Raw genomic sequence first — 13,209 nt, 5'->3', positions numbered from 1 at the left:
CTCAGGGTTTTACAAAATTACATATAAGAGGAAATGAGGGGTAAGAGAAGAATAATACAAGTGGAAGAAATGATTTACAGTAGAGGGGGTAGAGAGAGAAAAGGGGAGGGGAGGGGAGGGGAGGGGAGGGGAGGGGGGATAGTAGAGAATAGGATAGACAGCAGAATACATCAGACACTAGAATGGCAATATGTAAATCAATGGAAGTGTAACTGATGTGATACAGCAATCTGTATACGGGGTAAAAATGGGAGTTCATAACCCACTTGAATCAAACTGTGAAATATGATATATTAAGAACTATGTAATGTTTTGAACGACCAACAATAAAAAAAATAAAAAAAATAAAATTGGATTGAATTTAAGTATACTTTCATTAGAACATAGTCTTATAAGTGGTGTGTGTAAATTACATATTCCTCATATGTGCTCATAAACATAGTAAATCTGTCAGCCAAAAACATTTTTTTAAAGTTCTTATAGACTTTTTATGTTCTTATAGAAGTGACAACAACAATGTGTCTTCTAAATTTGTACTAGATAGACATTAAATACCTGTGGCAACCATCTTTTAAATTCCTGACATTAATATTTATAGAAAAATGCAAAGCTACTATATTTTAAAAAAATAAATATGTAAAACTGTTTTTCTCCACTATTTACATTCTTTATAAGAAAATAATTTATCATATCAGAATTGGAGAAATATTCTCCAATTTGTAATTTTACAATGTATTTTTGGAGAACAACAGATATTGGCTGTCAATGAAAATCAGTTCTTAAATGGTGGCATTATCCAAAAACATAATATTCCTTTTTTGTGTATGGTACAGGGGATTGAACATGAGGCTTCGCACACGTTAGGCAAGTGTTCTATAACTGAGATGTATCCCAGATCCTTTTTATTTTATTTTGAGAGAGGTTCTTATGTGTTGTCCAGGCTGGCTTTGAATTTATCTCCTATCTAGTAGCTGAGATTATAGGCAGGTGCCACTATGCTAGCACCATACTCCTTTTTTTCTATGGAAGTAACCAACTTCTGGCTTAAGATGGCTATTATCTTTACTCTGATGCTTAATTAATTTGACATCCTTTTCACTGTATAGTTTTTATGGTCAAGGAAAAGAAATTAGAGAACAAACTTATTACTTTACTATTATATGAAGCTTTCTCTTTTAAAAAATTAATATACCATTTTGGGGGCCTTTTTGTGATTGATATATTCAACTATAACTAGGCTGGATGTGATGACACATACCTGTAATTCCACCAACTTAGAAGGCTGAGGAAGGAGGATCCCAAGTTTGAGGTCATCATCAGCAACTTAGAGAGAGACCCTGTCTCGAAATAAAAACTTTTAAAAGATCTGGGGGCTGGGGTCATAGGTCAGTGATAGAGTTCTGGCCTATTATGTGTGAGGCACTGGGTTCAATTCTCAGCACTGCACATAAATAAAGAAAATAAAGGTTTATTGACAACTGGAAAAAAAAGGATCTGGGATGTAGCTCATTATAGATCAGTGGTTGAGTGCTCCCTTAGGAAATCAGCAAGACCTGTCTCTAAATAATATATTATAAAAAGGCTGGGGATGTGGCTTAGTGGCTAAGCATCCCTGGTTCAATCCTTAGTACCAAAGGGGAAAAAAAAATTAAAAAATAAAAAAAAACCTGTAACTATTTTTAAACCTTTTTTCTATAATCTTAAGATTTTCCTTAAAATGTACAAGAAATTATTTTTGGTATATTCACAAGGTTATGAATTATTGCCACTAATTCTGGAACTTTTTCATCACTCAAGATTTTAAAAGGATTAAACAAAAATTCTTAATAGATACAAATGAAATATATAAGTGGTAATGATAGATTCTAAGTTAATGTTGCTAGGATATAACAGAATTAGTCATTGCATTTCTACTGGTTATAATATCAATACTTTCTCGAAATAGAAAAAAAGTTTAATGAACATTGAATTTTTAGTCACGATATCAGGCTTGAATCAATCCCTCTGTCATTAATAATAAGCAACGCAACATGAGCAGGTCACTTAAAAACTACACTGCCTTCCATTATATGATGATTAGGAATTTTGGAGTCAGACATTTGGGTTCAAATGCCACTTCCATCACTTAATTGTAGGCAAGTTACTCAATCTTTCTAAGCCTCCATTTTCTCATTTATAAAATTCAGAGAAAAACAGACCAACTTTCATAAGGATAGTGTAAAGATTAAGTAATAGAGTAACACAATGAGCACTTGCACATGATAAGCACTGAATAAATATCGACTATTATTATTTCTTAATCCCTCAATTTCCTTATCTTTGAAATGTGGGGAATGAGAGTAGATCATCTTTAAGACTCCATTAGCTCTAAATTCTATAGTCCTTTAGTAATTCAACCCAACCACATAGACTGTGAAAAACTGTGCTTTGGTCTTAAGAAAACACAGACACAAATTTTATTTTCTGATCAGAAAATTACTAATTATATTATAAAATATAAAATTACAAAATTGTATTTTACTAATTATAGAGATTAGTAAAAAGAAGAAAAAAATCATTAGTAATCATGGTATCCAGAGATCAACACTGTAGAATCACAGTTTTTTCACTTAATACTTTATCATTTTATTTTTTTTTTGCAGTGGTGGGTATTGAACCCAGGGCCTCACACATGTTAAGACAAGTGCTGTACCATAAATACTTTATCATGAGCTTTTTCTCATGTCCTTATATATGCTTCTTGAAAATATGATTTTAATAGATTACCCAACATTCTATTATATAGATGTATTCATTAGACATTAGTTAACTTATTTTATTGGATATATTGGTTGTTTGAAAATTTTTCACTATCATAAATAATGTTTTTATTTGCCCTGCTGAGAAGAAAACACAGAGCTCATGCAAGTTCTCTGACACTGAGCTACATACTCAGCCCTATAAATAATATCTTTGTGAATACTCCTACATGTAAATTTTTGTATATGATTCTGATCATCTCCTTAGGAAAAATCCCTGGAAATAGGATCTAATAAGATAAACATTTTGTTGTTTTGAAATGAGGCCTTGCCAAGTAGCTGCCCAGGCTGGACTTGCAATCGTGGATCTTCTCATCTCAATGTCCCAAGTAGCTGACACACACAGCCATCATGTGTGGCTGATATAAACATTTTTAAGGACTTGATGCACATTATAAAATTGCCTATCAGTAATGCTGACTTCTTTACAACTGGGCTATGATTATTATTTAATGCTTAAATGATAAAAAATAAAGAGATATTGTGAACTTTAGGCACAAAGACTTTGGAGTCAGACAGGGCTGGTTTCGAATTCAAACTTTAAAATATATTATATGACCTTAGACTACTCTGTAAACACCAGATTTCTCACATATAAAGTATTACTCAACCACTTACTTCATTAGTTGTAAAGTTTAAGAAAGATAAGTATAAGATAAATAAATAATTGCCATTCATGTACTAAGCACTTACATGAGTAGCATTATAATTTTGTTAAGTCTATAAAAACATATAAGCTACAAAATTTCCTATAATTTAATGCTTAATTATAAGTCACAATTTTATCTATTACTAAGAAAAAACACTACCAATTAAATTCCAATATACTATCTATTATAAGTAATATCTTGATTTCAGAAAAGTTAAAATATAGAAAGATATATATCTGAGAATTAATAAAATATAGGGCACAAAAAGAGAAACAGAATATTATCAGTTAACATATGTAATCTCTTAAAAACCTACCAAATGTCAGCATCCATATTACAATTTTTGGTGTCAAGACATTATTCTTGCCAACCAAGTGCCAAGCAAACCTTTAATTCACCTTAAGCAAAATTCAACCCATAAACGAATGGCCAATGAACAAACATGAAGCTATAAATAAATGGTGCATCCTTTAATCATATGAATAGAATCACAACATAAAAAAATTTTAGAGCTAAAAGGGCTTTTAGAGATTACTTCATTTAACATACGTGGAAAATAAGATTATGAGAGTTTAAATGAACAGTTAATGTTACATTGCTAATTACTGGCAGAATCAAAATGAGAAACTAGGTTTACTGATTCTTAGTCCTGCATATTTCTAATTTTTAACCATTAATCAGTTTCTAGCTTTAAGTAAAACATTTGCCTTAAAAATCTGGCTTATATGAAAACTATTTATTGGATATTACATCTAAGGCTCATCAGATTCTGGAGTTGTCAATTACTAGCTGTGTATTATCCACTACTTATGAACACTATGTGATCATGAAAACTTTCAGACGGGTTTAACTACTTAAGACCTTTAAGATTTTTGATTAGGAAAAGAGAGGCTTGCTTTGATAGCTACTATATTTCTTTGATTCTAAGAAGTATTCTTTGCCTCTGTTCCTTCTTCCCTCCCACTCTTCCTCTCTCTCTCTTTCCATAGTGGTGGGGATTGAACCCAGGAACTCACACATGTTAGGCAAATGTTCTACCTCTGAGCTATTTCCCCAGCCTCTATATTCTTTCCTAATACTTCTGGCACCTTACAATCACAGTCTTTCAGTTCACAGTCAAGACATAGTTGTCTATCTACTTATTGCTTGATACTTCTGGTGGCACAACAGCAATCCCTTGACATTTCTGTCAGAAACCACTTGAATATACTCTTCCCACAGATTAGTTCCAGGACCCCCTGTGGATTTTCTGCAGATGCTCTGGTCACTTAGATAACATGGCATACTATGCATAACTTAGGCATGTCCTTTTGTATGCTTTAAATCATCTCTAGATTACTTACAATACCTAGTACAATGTAAATGTTAATTTTTCATTTAGAAATATATTTAGTTATATAAATACACATTTAATCATAAACAAATTAGATGTTAATGTTTTAAATTTACTACTTGAAAAGAAACAAAAACCAAGTAAGAATGACATTATTTTACATTTTTTTGTAAGTCTCTTTAATATAAGAAAAAAATCAGCTTGGATTCTCCCATATTTGTATTAAATCTGTTGAATACCAGGAATCATGGAATCTCCAGAAAATACTTCCATACATTTCTGAGAGAATGAGTGATAAAAGTGAATAATGTTCTAGCATTATGATAGAAGGTTTTATCTTTGAGGGCTCTCTGAAAGGGTCTGAGACAGCCTCAGATGTGAAAAGACCAAACTTTGAAAATTTTTGCTATAGCACCATATTTTGGTGGCACAGAGGACAATACTGTGTGGAAAAATAGGACTACCAATAACTCTAAGTCAAAAAGTGATTCAGAAGAGCTGGATTCTAAATGTGAAAAGCTTCTAGAAGTAACTTAATCCGTTCATATTGTTTAAAATGTCTTTGAGTAAATAAGTGTTTTATGTGATATGAAAATGTGTCCTAAATCTAAAAGAGTTCTTTCTATAGTTATAAAATAAAAATTCTAAGCGATAAAACTATCATAATTTTATTGGCATTTTTTTGTTGTAAATAAAATAATATTATATCTTATAATTGATGATGGGACCAGAGATTCGATACAGTAAATATTAGTAAGGAAGGGGCCAAAACTGCACTATATTTCCCTTAGGGGAGAAATATAGATGCTACTGGATTTTAAACCACAAACAATAATGGAACTAAAAATACCAATTAAAATGCAAGTGAAGTATTGAATAAAAATGCTTTAAATGGGAAATACTTAACTGGGTATTTCATTTTAGAATGATATTCTTTTTTTTTAAACACCTTTATTTATTTATTTTTATGTGATGCTGATGATGGAACCCTGTGCCTCACACAAGGAAGGCAAGCTCTCCACCACTGAGCTATAGCCCCAGCCCCTAGAATGATACTTTTTTTTTAATATTTATTTTTTAATTGTAGTTGAACACAATACCTTTGTTTTATTTATTTATTTTTATGTGGTGATGAGGATTGAACCCAGGGCCTCGCACGTGCGAGGCAAGTGCTCTACTGTTAAGCCACAACCCCAGCACCTAGAATGATATTCTTATTTAAATAAAAAAACTAAAATATCTTTGACTTATTATTGTGATAAAATATTGTTTTTATAATTGATAATATTTTGATTTGAAAAGTTAACATTCTTTATCCTTTAATCTTAAATTTGAGATTTGTAATCTTGAAATAATATAAACTTTAAATACATAGCAGGTACATTTTAGATTTTTTACAGTGACAAATTATACTTCACTGTTAATTATTTATAACATCTTGAGGTGTTCTATGAGCATAAAATGAAATAAAAAGACAGAATAGCTATTTACTAAATGTAAGTACTCATTCATTCTACTAATTCACTTACCTGGACTGTTTTAGCAGAATGATCTGCATGATTTAATGTGGTTCTATCAACATCTGGATCAGACTCTGTCTGCCTCATGGAAGTACGTTTTTTCTTTGCAAGGTCTGCATCTCTATTGTATGAGTATCCAAGTTTGGAAGTAGGAGATAAACTTGGCTTTTTGATAGGTGATTCAGCATCTGTTCTGCATTCTAAGTTTTTAGAATTCTCTAATTTTTCTTGCTCCATGTTACTACTGATGTCTTGAGTCTGAAGTTTTTGCTGGTCTATCTCATCACAAATAAAGGGTGGAGTCACATCCTTTTTATCACCAACATATAAGTCAGTTAATTCTAAAGTCTCAGCTTTTAATAGTCTCTTCTTGCCTAACAAAACCTGTGCTTGGGTTGGATCTGTATTGGAACATATTCCAGGGTCATCAGATCCTGAAGTCCTTCCAGAGCTCTGCTGGGACTTTTGGGGTTCTGTGTCACTTTTAGTTCGGCGACAGTAAGGGGAGACTGTGCTTGGACTGAGATGATCATCAGGAGTCTGATGCTCACTTTCTGATTCTCCAACCCCACTATCATTTACAAATACAGAGTCATCCTGTGATAAGAAGTCTACTGCTCCACTAGTAGGCTGTCGAAGATCAGGCTCCCGCTTCAGATCACTCAGCTCTGCATAGAATTTTTCTTGATCAATAGAACTGTTTGTATCTGTTTCATAGTTTCCAACTTTATATGTGCTTTTACTGCTATTTTCCTCTATCTGAACAACATTTAATTCTTGGCCACTAAAATGTGCCCTTATTTGATAAAGATAAGTCATAACAGTCAGTTTGTCAGGAATTGCTAATAAAACCATATCAGAAGGTTCCAATAACCGGGAAATTCCTATGCTGGCAAATCCATCATAAGCCTTCAAAGAAAGGAAAAACACAAGACAAAGTGAATAACTCAGACAATCCATACCTTTTTCAAACAGCAACATTTTAATATTTTTGTTATTGTATAGGATACATAAACATTACTGACACTATGTCACATAAATGATATTCCAAAAGGCAGAAATGTTTAAAAGTGGTGAAGAATCAAGGAAAAAAAAAGTTAACTACCCAACAATTGAGATATTCTTTTCCAGAAAAAATAAAAAGCAAAAATGAGACTGAAAAAAATATCTCAGAATCATTCTTTAAGATAAGGAACCAAGATATATAAAGAAATATTAGACTAAATCCATCTGAAGTGCTATCATTACTATCAACCTCTTTTCCACAGTAATGTAACTGCAGTGATTTGTGAAGAAAAAGCAGAGATGCATAAGTTGAAAGGATGAACTATCTGACTACCTGATATAAAATGCAAATAAATGCTATTTAAGCTTAGAAACATAAACTTTTTTTTTTTTTTGGTACCAGGGATTGAACCAGGGGTGCTTAATCACTGATCCACATTCCCAGCCCTTTTTATTTTTATTTTGAGACAGGATCTTGCTAAGTTACTGAGGCTGGCTTTGAACTGGCAATCCTCCTGCCTCAGCCTCCTGAGCTAGTGAGCTTACAGATGTATGCTACCATGCCCAGCCAACATATAAACATTTAAAAATACCCAATTAAGACTAATTTTCATAATGAGAGGAATGACTTCATTTTTATTTTATGCATTTTGGAGAGAATTAAATGTTTTGAGTACTACAACCTAGTTGAGAATGTAAAGCTGCATTGTATTACTTTGTTAGCCTTTAAATGACTGTGGCATATCAGGTTTTTCTAGTTTTGAAGAACCAAAGCTGTTTCTCAACTATTACCATCCTGAACTAACCTTTGAAAACAGAACTGTGTTGCTAGGAAGCATTAAAAATATGGCTAAGATTTAGACACACTCTCAGAGAGAAGATAAGGATTCTCTAGATATATTCTTGCTTTGGGATGTTAAAATGTCTATTTTTCTAAAAACCTAGATTTAGAAGCATAATTCAAAGTTCTTCTTTAAAAGAACTATTAGGACATTATTAACAATTGAAAAGGAATCAGTCTTTTTGCACTTACATGTTAAAGTACATTTCTACCTTTGAATTTAATCCTTGTCTCATATTCTTCCTGTAGTTTAATAAATGTTGTGGAGTAAGTAAGAAAGAAAATGAAAAATAAATTGTGATATTAAAACCTCTTCAATTTTCACAGCACTATGCTTCATAATATAGGCACCTCAAAATATTTACTAGAGAGAATAACTCAGTTGGTGTGCGTGTATAGACTTGTTTATATTTTACATGTTTTAGGAAAATTAAAGTCATTTTCTTCCTTGTGTGTCTTGACTACTTGATTGACAGACATCAATTGTAAGCCATCAGGAAAAGCACCACAGGCAGTAGTCTCAACATTTCCTAATTATCTAAAACACTGACATACTGGGTAAGATCAGATGCCACAGGTAAATGCATTATTTTTATTCAGCACTTTTTGCAGACCTTGTTGTTCTGCTTCATGCAGCAATTCATTTTATGTAGACTAATTATACTAAAATCACTATTTTGAAACAAATCAAGTTTCTTTTATGCAAGCTCAAGACTTCATAAAAAATTTTTTCATATAGGTTAAATTCTTTTGCTCTGGTTGGTCACCTACTATCTTTTTAGCTGTTTGTGTATTAATAAAAAAGATTTTTCAAAAGGAAATTATCTTATTCATTCCTAAGTATAATTAAATCCTTAAGGAGTCATTGCCAGTTACATTACAGATCTTCATGGAACTTAAGACATGGGCATTGTCTCTTGTGCTGCTTTAAATTCATTCAAAGGTACTCAGGGTGATTGGAAGATCTACACAAAGGTGGAAATAATGGTTCAGGTAGCAACTGAGATACTCAATGTAGATATAAGATGTTTCAAATGATGAAATGGAAAGACTAACAATTATTTAATGAATAGTGCAATAAGTAGAATCCTCAAAGTTAAAAGTCTTTCCAAAAGCCACGATTAACTGTCCTAGAAAATCTAATTGAGATTTGGGGATTGAACCAGGTTCTCAACAAATTAAGCACTTGCTCTAACCACTGAACAATACCCTCAGGTATGAGAAAAAAATTAAATGAGATACTTTTCTCTATTAGTAATATGTAAATGATTATTAAGTTCCTAAAAAATAATATAAAATATGACTTAAGCCTTAATGAGATTCCCTATATTATTTAAAAATGTTAGGAAACTCAATAGTTTCCTTTTCAAAGATTTGAATAGTTAGTTAAAAGCTCCACTTTAGGGCTGGGGCAGTAGCTCAGTGGCTGAGTGCTTGCCTAGCATGTGTAAGGCACTGGGTTCAATCCTTAGCACCATATATATATATATATATGGTGCTAAGGATATATATATAATATGTGTGTGTGTGTGTGTGTGTGTGTGTGTATATATATATATATATATATATATATATATATATGTGTGTGTGTGTAGCTCCATTTGGTTCTTGTAACTTTATTTGTTTACTTACTTATTTTCGTGATGAGATGTTGCTAGTTTACCAGACTGGTCTTGAACTCCTGGGCTAATGGCCACCCTCCAATCTCAGCCTTCAGCCTTCTGAGCAGTTCAGACTATGGGCTTGCACCACTGCTATCTATCAGCTATTAATGGCTTATTTTATAATGCTTATCTCTGTATTTAATTTAGCTTAGCATTTTATTAATATGTAAAAAATGCACACATATAAGAACATAATTTACTTAATTAAAAAGGCATTTCACTTTAATAGAAATAAGTATTACAAAATCACACAGGAAATAATTCATGAGAATGATCTACTTTTTATAGCATGCCTACAAGACAGTTAATTTCTATGAGAAAATTATACTAATTTTTAAGGATTGCCTCTTTTTGGTGGCATATATCAATTTTTAAAAATGGCAGTTTCAAAATGTATTATTACTGGTAATAATTTTCAGAGAAATAAGAATTTTTCAATGGCATATAAATTTTTGGTTTTAGAGAACAACGTAAGTATTAAACTTGTTTTGTTGGAAATAATTTTTTTTTTCTTCATGGGGATTGAACCCAATCCCTTGTGCAACTTAGGAAAGTGCTCTACTACTGAGCTATGTCCCCAGCTTTAAATTCTTATTTTTTAATTGAACTTTCATAAAATTTTAAGACTTTCTTTTTCTTTTTGGTGATACTGAAGTTGAACCCAGAGACCCTCTACCACTGAACCACACCCTCAGCCCTTTTTATTTGATTTTGAGACAGGGTCTTACTAAATTGTAGAAGCTAGCCTTGTGATTTTCCTGCCTCAGCCTCCCAAGTTGCTGGGATAATAGGCATATGTCACCATGCCTAGTCCAACACTTTTATCACCAGTGGTTTTAATGATCTAATTTAAAATAAATTAAAAACTGTCTATGCAGAGTGCTGTGGCACATGCCTGTAATCCCAGTGGCTCAGGAGGCTGAGACAGGAGGATCACAAGTTCAAAGCCAGTCTCAGCAACTTAGTGACACTCTAAGAAATTTACCAAGATCCTGCCTGTCTCAAAAAAACAAAAACAAAAACAAAAAACAAAAGGGGCTGGGGATGTGCTTAGTGGTTAAGCTCCCCTGGGTTCAATCCATGATTCCCCAAACAAACAAACAAAAAAACCTTTCTCTCTAGTGGTCCTCTAACCACTTTGTCCTATGAACCCCTTTAGCCACAGACACTTCTCAGAATAATGTTATACAATTATAGAATAGATAAGAATCAAAAGAACCAATTACACTGGAAAATACAACTAAGCAAATACTGCAAAACAATTTGGGAACCAATAAAGTATATGCTTTTTATGAGAACATTTTTATAACCGATTTTGATAAACTTAAAAGGTATTTGTAGAAATTTGCAACAACTGTAGTAAGATAGGATAAATCTATAATTTCTGAAGTAACAGTCTAAGGTATGCCTACTACTACCATGATTTTTTAAAATCAAAATTTACAATAGAAGAAAATACTAATGTTTAAAGAATTGAAAATAAAATGTATTTTTCTCTACATCTTCAAAGACCTCTTTAATTATATCCAGAGATCACAAGTTATAAACTCCTTTTCTGGTGGGCATGGTGGTACATATCTATAATCCAAACAACTCAAAAAGCTGAGGCAAGAGGATCTCAAGTTTGAGATCAGCCTCAGCAACTTAGTGAGACCCTGTCTCAAAAAATAAAAACAACTGTATAGATCCAACCTAGATGCCCTTCAACAGATGTATAAATAAAGAAAATGTGGTACATATACACAATGGACTATTACTCATCCTTAAAGAAGAAATTATTATGGCACTTGCAGGTAAACGGATTGAGATGGAGAATATCATGCTAAGTGAAATAAGCCAACCCCCCCAAAACAAAGACTGAATATTTTCTCTGGTAAGTGGACACTGATCCATAATGCAGGCGTGGGAGGTATTAGGGAAGAATGAAGAAACTTTGGATTGTGCAGAGGGTGGGGAGGGGATGGGATGGGATGTGGGAATGGAAAGGATGGTGGAATGAGATAGACATTATTACTCTATAAACATGTATGATTACACTAATGGTGTGACTCTGCATCATGTGCAGCCAGAGGAAGGAGAAGTTATGCTCCATTTGTTTACAATGTGTCAAAATGCATTCTACTGTCTTATACAACTAATTAGAACAAACTAAAAAAAAAGAAAGAAAGAAAAAGGACTGGGGATACAGTTGAGTGATAAAGCTCCCCTGGGTTCAATCCCAGTATTGTAAAATAAAGAACTACAACAACAACAAAAACTCCAAGAAAAAACATTTCATTCATTTTTCAAATGAAGAATTCAATTCAGTACAAACATTTGTGTATCTAATGTGTGCAGAGTTAGGCACTTCCTTCCTTGCACACAGAAAATTATAATCCTGTACTGTGCACTGGGGTAAACAGATACATCAGCCTCTAGCCACAGTCAGCTGGCCCTTGGGGCTCTTGCAACTCAGCCCTATGCAGTTGCCCTGAAGGCTGAAAGGATCAATATCTCCAAATACCAGCAAGGAAGCTCTGATCTCAGTATATTTTAATTAGTTATGTGGAAACACATATATAGTTTACTAGAAAGTGAAAAGAACCAATGTTTATATCTTTTTGCTTCTACAAACCTAGTCACCTAGGTAAAAAGTCTTGTTTACCTATCAGGTTCCTGCTCTCATTTCCTTCTAACACATTTTTCTAATGTGTTAGAACATGTTATGTAAAAGTTATGGTACAATAGTTTTGGGTGTACTTTTAAAAGCTAAATCTTAGAATTAAAACATTATTTTTTTTAACAAACATTTAACAGTTAATGAAGACCATACATATATTGTAATCTGATCCCGGACTGGCTCTTGGATTTTTAAAGTCCTGATAAACCAAAGTAAACCAAGTATCTTATTTTTGAACTTTGGAATGCAAATTACCTTCTAAGAGCTGCAATTATGACCTCACCAAAACTCCCTTCACTTCCCCCAAATTAATAAAAAACCTGCAGAGAAGCCAAAATTGAAGCTATGTATTTTTTCCCCTTGGCATGTCTTACCTTTTTGTTGTTCTCTTTAATATCTTGAGGATTCAGAGACTTGTAGTCACTGAGGGAGAAAATGGCACAGTAGGTACATGAAGTATTTGATAAAAACAGCTGTTTTTAAAACAAACTGAATCTAAAAATTTGACATTCAATAATACCAGAGTAACCAGCAATTTCACAGAAATTCAATCAACAAAACTAATAGTGTGGAAAATTAAGGAAATAAATAAATAAATAAATACAAACAGTGATTACATGTTTCACTGCCTGAAGCTTTCCATCTAAAAGAGAAGTTAAGGCAGGGGACCAGAGACTAGCCATGACAACCAAATTTACCATGAGGTAATCCCTGTTGTCAATGTAGAAAGAGCTACAGG

At 32.7% G+C, this 13,209-nt stretch overlaps 1 protein-coding gene across 1 annotated transcript in view; it reads right to left on the bottom strand.

The window, feature by feature from the left end:
- Window positions 1-6,519: 6,519 nt before the first annotated feature.
- The window catches only part of LOC308632771 (EH domain-binding protein 1-like), a gene marked incomplete at both ends in the record, with an annotated part of 51,282 nt that continues 44,592 nt past the window's right edge, over window positions 6,520-13,209 (bottom strand). Inside the window, 3 exons of the mRNA XM_081265140.1 lie at window positions 6,520-6,576; window positions 6,608-7,210; window positions 12,845-12,893. Coding sequence (XP_081121266.1) covers window positions 6,520-6,576; window positions 6,608-7,210; window positions 12,845-12,893 — 709 coding nt within the window. The remainder of the gene's footprint in view (window positions 6,577-6,607; window positions 7,211-12,844; window positions 12,894-13,209) is intronic.

This window comes from Spermophilus citellus, assembly GCF_964194105.1.
Source record: "Spermophilus citellus genome assembly, chromosome: 13".
Taxonomy (NCBI): domain Eukaryota; kingdom Metazoa; phylum Chordata; class Mammalia; order Rodentia; family Sciuridae; genus Spermophilus; species Spermophilus citellus.
The sequence above is the reverse complement of the archived record's forward strand: the minus strand, read 5'-3'. Positions and strand labels throughout refer to the sequence as shown.